This window comes from Saimiri boliviensis, chromosome 15 (assembly GCF_048565385.1).
Source record: "Saimiri boliviensis isolate mSaiBol1 chromosome 15, mSaiBol1.pri, whole genome shotgun sequence".
Lineage (NCBI taxonomy): Eukaryota > Metazoa > Chordata > Mammalia > Primates > Cebidae > Saimiri > Saimiri boliviensis.
In genome coordinates this window covers 85,712,121-85,722,712 of record NC_133463.1, presented here as the reverse complement: position 1 = coordinate 85,722,712, position 10,592 = coordinate 85,712,121, and the positions used below count along the sequence as shown (strand labels likewise).

At 47.5% G+C, this 10,592-nt stretch overlaps 1 protein-coding gene across 1 annotated transcript; it reads left to right on the top strand.

The window, feature by feature from the left end:
- The first annotated feature begins 2,090 nt into the window (after positions 1 to 2,090).
- LOC141581505 (syncytin-1-like) lies at positions 2,091 to 10,383 on the top strand. The gene is made up of 2 exons (XM_074387182.1): positions 2,091 to 2,283; positions 7,965 to 10,383. The coding sequence occupies exon 2, from the start codon at positions 7,970 to 7,972 to the stop codon at positions 9,695 to 9,697; it is 1,728 nt and encodes a 575-aa protein (XP_074243283.1). The 5' UTR covers positions 2,091 to 2,283; positions 7,965 to 7,969; the 3' UTR covers positions 9,698 to 10,383.
- Positions 10,384 to 10,592: the final 209 nt, after the last annotated feature.

Here is a 10,592-nt window from a genome sequence, read left to right as displayed (position 1 = left end):
CTTCTCTTATATTAACTCTCTTATGACTGTCTCATATTGACTCTTATTCTCAAGATAAGGCTAATTCTTTTTACACACAACAGTCTTTAAAATATCTGATGACAGCTCTTGCATCTCCCCTGCGCCTTGTCTTTCCCAAGTTAAATATTCTCAAGGTCTATCTTAGGGCTCTCTTTCTAGATCATTCAGTAGCTGCTTGATTTCCTCTGGAAACGGTCCAGATGTCCAATGGCAATTAGAACTGAGCACGGTTATTTAAGCAATGATTTACTCATCCTTCTTTTCTCTAATAGTTGCCTATGTGATAGGGTGACAAATAAATCTTACTCACTGTCTTTGAAGACGATGTTTTGACATTAATGTTTTGGAGACTTTTGCTGTTATTACTATATCAATCAATCATTACCACATCAATCTCTGGGAGAGACAAGGAACTGCTTTACCGTCCACATTCCACTTCCTTCCAAGGAACACAAATTGTTAGTCCTCAAGATTATGGTGAAGTAGCTGACGTGCCCAGTTGGTTCACTCTCAGTAATATATTTCAGAAGTAAAACATATGTTCAAAACCATTCAATAAATCTAAAGGAAGTTCCAAACTTTCCCACATCTTCTTGTCTTCTTCTGATCCCTCCGAACTGTTCCAACCTGTGCCAATTATTCAGTTCCAAAGATACTTCCATATTTTTCGGATATCTTTATAGCAGTGTCCCAACTCCTGGTACCAATTTTCTGTATTGATCTGTTTTCACGCTGTTATAAAGAAGCACCTGAATCAGGGTAATTTATGAAGAAAAAAAGTTTAATTGACTTACAGCTCCATATGGATGGAGAGGCCTCGGGAAACTTGCAATTACGGCAGAAAGCACAGGGGAAGCAAAGACTTTCTTCACATGGCAGCAGGAGAGAGGGCGAGAGAGAGTGAGGGGAGTAGCGCCAGGCTTTAAAACCATCAGCTCCTGTGAAAATTCACTTAGTCTCACAAGAACAGCAAGGGAGGAATCCATCCCCATGATCCAATGATTTCCTACCAGGCTCCTCCTCCAATACATGGGGATTACAATTTGAGAGAAGATTTGGGTGGGGACACAGAGCCAAATCATATCACCGAGTAACTCATGGAGTGCCAGCTATGCGCACAGTGCAGGGCTCCAAAAGGGAGGATCCTGCATTACGAAACAAAGGCTTCTACCTAAACAACTACACATGTTTCAAGTGACTTTGCCTGAGTGTAAGTCACAAGATGCCTCTTATTTCTCAGGTCTAAGAACCTATGAAGAAATGTTGATACTGAGCTTTGGCTACAAATTTGAAGGCCTTTCCAAGTACATGGTCTAATCTTTAGATCTTCTACTTTAATATTTCCAGATTTAGTAAATATAAATACCAGCTGCCCCCAAATTGAAAATTTTTATAAACAAGAATACATATAAATACATACAAAGTATATATATATATTTTATATAGAAATATGCAATATGAATATATATATGTAAATACATATATATTTATTTTGTAATACATATATATTTTTAAAGTATATATATGTGTATATATAAAAAGCATATGTATATTTTATACTTTATATATATTTATAAAGTATATATATGTGTTGGGAACCCAGGCTAAGCTGATGCATTTGGAACAAAAGGTTGCATCAGCCCTCCCCGCCAAAAGCATGCCCCGGGCGTGGTGGCGGGCCACCAATGGAGGACCTGATCACGGGCAAGACATGCCTCAGGGCCACCAATGGAGGACCTGATCACGGGCAAGACATGCCTCAGGGCCACCAATGGAGGACCTGATCACGGGCAAGACATGCCTCAGGGCCACCAATAAAGGACCTGATCACGCACAGAACATGCATGGCTGCACCAATGGGGTAGCTGATCATGAGCTAAACACTCGTCTCCCAGCCTATCAGAACTACTTCCCCTTTCCCCTCTCTACCCTCTCCCCTCCCTATATAAGGAACCCATTTTGAAATAAACTTTGCAGCTTGATCAGAACTTTTGTCTTGCTGCCATTCTTCGCGCCTCTTGTCCCATCCCTTTCTCATCCACGACAGGCTTGCTCGGGTTCCTGTTTGTTGCTCTGCGGGACAGAGCAAGTGGCGCCCAGACGTGGGGCTCGATGCCGGCCTCCGTGGACCGCCGTCCCCTGTAACCGGTTCCCTGCACGGCCGTCCCGATTAACCGATTCCCCGCACGGAGCACCGCGGACCACCCGACCGCGAGCCGACTCCTGGAGTTCGTTCCTCATTTCGACGGCGGCATTACTCAGGTAAGACCCAATCATGGGACAAGCATCTTCACACAGTGAAAATGATCTCTTTATAAGTCAGTTAAAGGAATCTCTCAAGGTGCGTAGAATTCGGGTTCGCAAGAAAGACCTTGTCTCCTTTTTTAGTTTCATTTTTAAAACATGTCCATGGTTCCCCCAGGAAGGGTCTATTGACTCCCGTGTTTGGGGACGTGTTGGTGATTGTCTGAACGACTATTACCGTGTTTTTGGTCCTGAGACTATTCCGATCACCACTTTTAATTATTATAATTTAATAAGGGACGTCCTTACTAATCAGGGCGACTCCCCTGACATTCAACGCCTCTGCAAGGAGGGTCACAAAATTCTTATTAGCCACTCCCGACCTCCATCTAGACAAGCCCCTGTAACAATTACCACCTCTGAAAAGGCCTCCTCTCGCCCTCCCTCTAGGGCCCCTTCTACCTGCCCCTCGGTTGCAATTGACATTGGTTCAGATGATACAGGGCAGTCTTCACTGTACCCCAACCTTGCAACCCTTACGGACCCCCCCATTCAAAGTCCTCATTCTCGGGCGCATACTCCGCCCCAACATTTGCCCTTGCTTGCTAATTCTAAAACCTTGCATAACTCGGGTAGTCAGGATGATCAACTAGATCCCGCCGATCAAGCAGATCTGGAAGAGGCAGCTGCCCAATATAACAACCCTGATTGGCCCCAATTAACTAACACCCCGGCATTGCCACCTTTCCGGCCACCGCCCTATGTTCCTACAGCAGTGCCCCCAGTGGCAGTTGCGGCTCCTGTTTTGCATGCCCCTACTTCAGGCGTTCCTGGTTCCCCCACGGCCCCAAACTTGCCCGGTGTAGCCCTAGCCAAACCCTCCGGTCCCATTGATGAGACTGTTTCTCTTCTTGATGGGGTTAAAACCTTAGTCACAAAACTGTCCGATTTGGCCCTTCTACCTCCCGCGGGAGTTATGGCTTTTCCCGTTACCAGAAGTCAGGGACAGGTTAGCTCCAATACCACGGGCCGAGCGTCTCCTCACCCTGACACACACACCATTCCTGAGGAGGAGGAAGCAGATTCCGGAGAATCTGACTCAGAGGATGAGGAGGAGGAAAGCTCAGAGCCCACTGAGCCTACCTACACCCATTCCTATAAGCGGCTAAATCTAAAGACCATAGAAAAAATTAAAACTGCTGTTGCTAACTATGGTCCTACTGCCCCCTTTACCGTGGCCCTTGTAGAGAGTCTTAGTGAAAGATGGCTTACCCCTAGTGATTGGTTTTTCTTGTCTCGTGCTGCGCTGAGCGGAGGGGACAATATCCTTTGGAAGTCTGAGTATGAGGATATTTCCAAACAGTTTGCAGAGCGCAACGCGCGTAAGGCCTCCTCCAAAGGATGGACCCTTAAAAAATTCCTGGGCGCCAGCCCTTATCAGAGCAATGACAAACAGGCCCAATTCCCCCCAGGGCTTTTAACCCAGATTCAGTCCGCAGGCCTAAAAGCCTGGAAGCGACTCCCTCAAAAGGGAGCGGCTACTACTTCCCTTGCAAAGATTAGACAAGGCCCCGATGAGTCATACAGTGATTTTGTAAGCCGCCTCCAGGAGACGGCAGATCGCCTTTTTGGCTCCGGGGAAAGTGAGAGCTCCTTTGTAAAACACCTAGCCTATGAAAACGCTAACCCCGCTTGCCAAAGTGCAATTCGGCCTTTTAGGCAGAAGGAGCTTTGCGACTATGTTCGCCTCTGCTCTGGTATTGGCTCTGCCCATGCTGTTGGCCTAGCCATAGGAGCTGCCCTCCAAAATCTTGCCCCCGCGCAACTGCCTGGAGCCCAGGCCCGCCTTTGCTATAATTGTCACCAACCCGGCCATCTTTCAAGAAACTGCCCCCAAAAAATACAACCACCTACTCAACTCCCAACTCAACCTAATGCCCCACAGGCTAGCCTTATAAAAAATTTAGGTCCCACAACAAAATGTCCTCGCTGCAAAAAAGGATTTCACTGGGCTTCAGAATGCCGTTCTCGATTAGACATTAATGGACAACCCATTATTAGGCAGGGAAACTTGAACAGGGGCCAGCCCCAGGGCCCCACTACCGGGATGAACTCCGGGGCTTCACAGTTCACCCCCCAATACCGCCAGCCAACCCCTGCCCTCCCAGTAATCAACCACGCCGCTACGTCACAGACCTCTGGCGAGCAACAGCGGGCAGTGCAGGACTGGACCTCTGTACCACCACCGACACAATACTAACCACCCAAAATAGCCCTCTGATACTTCCAGTTGGAATATATGGACCCTTACCACCCCAGACATTCGGCCTCATATTAGGCAGAGCCAGCTCTACCCTCCAAGGGATCCAAGTTCTGCCCGGCATATTAGACAATGATTTTGAGGGAGAAATCCATATCATTCTCTCTACAACTAAAGATTTAGTCACCATCCCAAAGGGCACCAGACTAGCTCAAATAGTCATTCTCCCCCTCCAACAAATTAACTCCAATTTCCATAAGCCCTACCGCGGGGCTAGTGCCCCTGGGTCTTCTGATGTCTACTGGGTTCAACAAATTTCTCAACAGCGGCCTACCCTGAAACTTAAATTAAATGGTAAGCTCTTTTCTGGCATTCTCGATACAGGGGCCGATGCCACCGTTATATCTTACACTCACTGGCCGAGGAACTGGCCGTTAACAACCGTTGCTACTCACCTGCGCGGTATTGGCCAGGCCACCAACCCCCAACAAAGTGCTCAAATGCTTAAGTGGGAGGACTCTGAAGGCAATAATGGTCACATTACCCCTTATGTCCTCCCCAATCTGCCAGTCAATCTCTGGGGAAGGGACATCCTCTCTCAAATGAAACTTGTCATGTGCAGTCCCAACGATACTGTCATGACCCAAATGCTAAGCCAGGGGTATCTCCCCGGCCAAGGGTTGGGAAAAAATAATCAAGGAATCACCCAGCCCATTACTATTACCCCCAAAAAAGACAAAACAGGCCTAGGATTCCACCAAAATTTACCGTAGCGGCCATTGACATTCCTGTACCCCACGCTGACAAAATCTCCTGGAAAATTACAGACCCTGTGTGGGTTGATCAGTGGCCACTTACATATGAGAAAACCCTCGCTGCCATTGCGTTAGTACAGGAACAGCTCGCAGCAGGACATATTGAGCCCACAAATTCTCCATGGAACACTCCTATATTTATCATTAAGAAAAAATCAGGTAGCTGGCGTCTTTTACAAGATCTGAGAGCCGTTAATAAGGTAATGGTCCCCATGGGAGCCCTTCAGCCTGGTCTTCCTTCTCCTGTAGCCATTCCCCTAAACTATCACAAAATTGTTATTGACCTTAAGGATTGTTTCTTTACCATCCCCTTACACCCTGAAGACAGACCTTACTTTGCCTTTAGCGTCCCTCAAATCAACTTCCAAAGTCCTATGCCTCGTTATCAGTGGAAGGTTCTGCCACAGGGCATGGCCAACAGTCCCACACTGTGCCAAAAATTTGTTGCTGCCGCTATTGCCCCGGCAAGATCCCAGTGGCCAGAGGCCTATATCCTCCATTATATGGATGACATCCTTCTTGCTTGTGACAGCGCCGAGGCAGCCAAGGCCTGCTATGCTCACATTATATCCTGTCTTACCTCATATGGACTAAAAATTGCTCCAGACAAGGTACAAGTGTCTGAGCCATTTTCTTATTTAGGATTTGAGTTACACCATCAGCAAGTATTTACTCCCCGAGTCTGCTTAAAAACTGATCACTTAAAAACCCTTAACGATTTCCAAAAATTACTCGGGGACATTCAGTGGCTTCGACCCTATTTAAAATTGCCCACCAGTGCCCTTGTTCCCCTTAACAATATTCTAAAAGGCGATCCAAATCCTTTATCGGCTCGAGCACTAACCCCAGAAGCAAAGCAATCCCTAGCCCTCATCAACAAGGCCATCCAAAATCAAAGTGTTCAACAAATTTCGTATAACCTTCCCCTAGTACTCCTCTTGCTCCCAACTCCCCATACACCCACCGCGGTGTTTTGGCAACCAAACGGTACAGACCCTACTAAATACGGAAGCCCCCTCCTTTGGCTCCATCTACCTGCCTCCCCATCAAAAGTCTTACTCACCTACCCCTCGCTCCTCGCCATGTTAATTATTAAGGGTCGGTACACTGGCCGCCAACTGTTTGGCAGGGACCCCCACTCTATAATCATTCCATACACCCAGGACCAATTAACCTGGCTCCTGCAAACCTCTGACGAATGGGCCATTGCATTATCCTCCTTCACAGGAGACATAGACAATCATTACCCCAGTGACCCTGTTATCCAATTTGCCAAGCTTCACCAGTTCATATTCCCCAAGATCACAAAATCTGCCCCAATTCCTCAAGCCACGCTAGTTTTCACTGATGGATCCTCAAACGGAATTGCTGCATACGTTATTGATAATCAACCCGTCTCAATAAAATCCCCCTACCTGTCAGCTCAACTTGTTGAACTCTATGCTATTCTCCAGGTGTTCACAGTTCTAGCCCACCAACCGTTTAACTTGTACACTGACAGTGCGTATATTGCTCAATCAGTCCCTCTTTTAGAGACAGTTCCCTTTATCAAATCTTCAACCAATGCTACCCCCTTATTTTCTAAACTGCAACAGCTAATTTTAAACAGACAACACCCTTTCTTTATCGGACATCTTCGGGCCCACCTAAATCTTCCAGGACCCCTGGCTGAAGGCAATGCCTTAGCTGATGCTGCCACACAGATTTTCCCCATTATAAGTGACCCAATACATGAGGCTACTCAAGCTCACACCCTACATCACCTCAATGCACACACCCTACGATTACTCTATAAAATTACTAGAGAACAAGCCAGAGATATTGTAAAAGCTTGCAAACAATGTGTCGTAGCCACCCCTGTACCCCATCTTGGCGTGAACCCCCGTGGTTTAGTCCCCAATGCCATTTGGCAAATGGATGTCACTCATTTTACTCCTTTTGGAAAACAGAGGTTTGTTCATGTTACTGTTGACACATTTAGTGGTTTTATCTTAGCCACTCCCCAAACAGGTGAAGCATCAAAAAATGTTATATCTCATGTTATCCACTGTCTTGCTACCATAGGAAAACCACACACCATTAAAACAGACAATGGCCCGGGATATACTGGAAAAAACTTCCAAGACTTTTGCCAAAAACTCCAAATCAAACATGTTACTGGTATACCGTACAACCCCCAGGGTCAAGGAGTAGTTGAACGAGCTCATCAAACATTAAAAAATGCCCTAAATCGCTTAGCCCGCTCCCCCCTTGGGTTTTCTATGCAACAACCCAGAAACCTTCTTAGTCATGCCCTATTTCAACTAAATTTTCTACAGCTTGACAGTCAAGGTCGCTCGGCAGCTGACCGTCTATGGCATCCCCAAACTTCTCAGCAGCATGCTACGGTTATGTGGCGTGACCCTCTCACCAGTGTTTGGAAGGGCCCTGACCCTGTCCTCATATGGGGGCGAGGCTCAGCCTGCATATACGATCAAAAGGAGGATGGCCCCCGCTGGCTCCCTGAGCGACTAATTAGACACATCAATAATCAGACAGCCCCCTTGTGTGACAGGCCAAGTAACCCAAATACAGCCCCAGGGCCAAAAGGCTCGCCCTGAGGAGCTCTTTTTCTCTTCTTCCAGAAAGAATGCTCTGCATCCTCATCCTCCTACTGCACCCACGCCTCTGCCCAGTCACAAAGGGAGGACTTGGAAAGCCATCCGGAGACATTTACACTGCCCTCTTTGGAGCGCCATGTGACTGTAAAGGGGGGACTCAGACCAATAATTACGCCACCCCAACTTACACTCAGGTAACAGATTGTGGGGACAAAAATGCCTATCTTACCTATGACACCAATTGGAATGGAGTATCTTCACCTAAGTGGCTTTGTGTGCGCAAGCCCCCTAGTATACCGGTCATTAATGGCCGCCCAGGCCCGTGCCCAAGCGAGTGCAGAGGCAACATTGAACCCCAGATGCACTCCTCCTGCTATTCTAGTTTCTCACAGTGTACTCTTGACAATAATACTTATTTTACTGCCATTCTACAAAGAACAATGAGCACCTCAGAAACCAATCCTGTCACCAGCGGCCTACAACCTCATGGGGTCCTCCAGGCCGGATGCGATGGCACGATTGGAAAATCGGTTTGTTGGAATCAGCAAGCCCCTATTCACGTCTCCGACGGTGACGGACCCCAAGATGCTGTGAGAGAGCTTTATGTACAAAAACAAATAGAGCTTATTATTCAAAGCCAATTCCCTAAGTTATCCTACCACCCCCTAGCTCGCTCAAAACCAAGAGGACCTGACATTGATGCGCAAATGCTTGACATTCTGTCAGCCACCCACCAGGCCCTCAATATCTCCAACCCCAGCCTAGCCCAAAATTGCTGGTTATGCTTAAATCAAGGTACCTCCATGCCCCTAGCCTTCCCTGTCAATATATCTAGTTTTAATGCCTCACAAAATAATTGCACCCCCAGCTTACCCTTTAGAGTCCAGCCCATGCCTTCCCAAGTATACCCTTGCTTCTTTAAAGGTGCACAAAACAACAGCTTTGATATTCCGGTTGGCGTTGCCAACTTTGTAAACTGCTCCAGTAGTTCCAACCACAGTGAGGCCCTTTGCCCTGGCCCAGGCCAAGCTTTTGTTTGCGGCAACAACCTCGCCTTTACTGCTCTGCCTGCAAACTGGACAGGGTCATGTGTGTTAGCCGCCCTCTTGCCAGATATAGACATTATTTCTGGTGATGACCCTGTCCCTATCCCTACCTTTGACTATATTGCAGGGCGGCAGAAACGAGCCGTTACACTGATTCCCCTGCTAGTAGGATTGGGTGTCTCTACAGCAGTCGCTACCGGTACAGCAGGACTCGGGGTGGCTGTTCAATCTTACACAAAACTTTCCCATCAACTTATTAACGACATCCAAGCCTTGTCTAGCACCATCAATGACTTACAGGACCAACTAGATTCCCTAGCCGAAGTAGTCCTACAAAACAGAAGAGGCTTAGACCTACTCACTGCAGAACAGGGAGGTATCTGTTTGGCTCTACAGGAACGTTGCTGCTTTTATGCCAACAAGTCAGGAATTGTCCGAGATAAAATAAAAAATCTACAAGAAGACCTCGAACAAAGACGCAAGGCACTTGCAGACAATCCCTTCCTCACCGGCCTCAATGGACTTCTCCCTTACCTCCTCCCCTTCCTTGGACCCTTATTCGCTATCATCCTATTCTTTTCCTTTGCCCCCTGGATCCTAAGACGAGTGACAGCATTAATTAAGGATCAGCTTAATTCCATACTGGGAAAGCCTATACAAATCCACTATCACCAACTAGCAACGCGTGATCTAGAATATGGCAGACTGTAGCCGGTTCCCCTCCTACGGGAGCAGCATACCGCTCGACACTATGCTTTACGAAGGTAATGGACACCGCTAGGTGCAAGGCAAGGCACTGCAAGGAGAGGCCTTACTAAGGCTACTGTCGAGTCTCCTGAGAGGTAAGCTGGCTTGCATAGAGGTTGGTACTCGAAAAATCCTCTCCTCCCAAAAAGGTACCTGTAAGCCTGAAAATTAAGGCTCAGGAGGAGCACAGCCTCTACCTCCCCTAGCTGGTTAAGGTCCGCCTCCTCTTTTTTAAAGAAAAAGGGAGGAGATGTTGGGAACCCAGGCTAAGCTGATGCATTTGGAACAAAAGGTTGCATCAGCCCTCCCCGCCAAAAGCATGCCCCGGGCGTGGTGGCGGGCCACCAATGGAGGACCTGATCACGGGCAAGACATGCCTCAGGGCCACCAATGGAGGACCTGATCACGGGCAAGACATGCCTCAGGGCCACCAATGGAGGACCTGATCACGGGCAAGACATGCCTCAGGGCCACCAATAAAGGACCTGATCACGCACAGAACATGCATGGCTGCACCAATGGGGTAGCTGATCATGAGCTAAACACTCGTCTCCCAGCCTATCAGAACTACTTCCCCTTTCCCCTCTCTACCCTCTCCCCTCCCTATATAAGGAACCCATTTTGAAATAAACTTTGCAGCTTGATCAGAACTTTTGTCTTGCTGCCATTCTTCGCGCCTCTTGTCCCATCCCTTTCTCATCCACGACAGGCTTGCTCGGGTTCCTGTTTGTTGCTCTGCGGGACAGAGCATATATGTGTGTAAATACACACACACACACACACACACACACACACATATATATCCATACATATATTCTTTTTTTTTTTAGTATTAGGATGCTCCACAAAATGCTAGAGA

Bases quoted from the DNA above. Each gene is read 5' to 3' on its own strand.
- LOC141581505 (XM_074387182.1), top strand. From the start codon at position 7,970: ATGCTCTGCATCCTCATCCTCCTACTGCACCCACGCCTCTGCCCAGTC.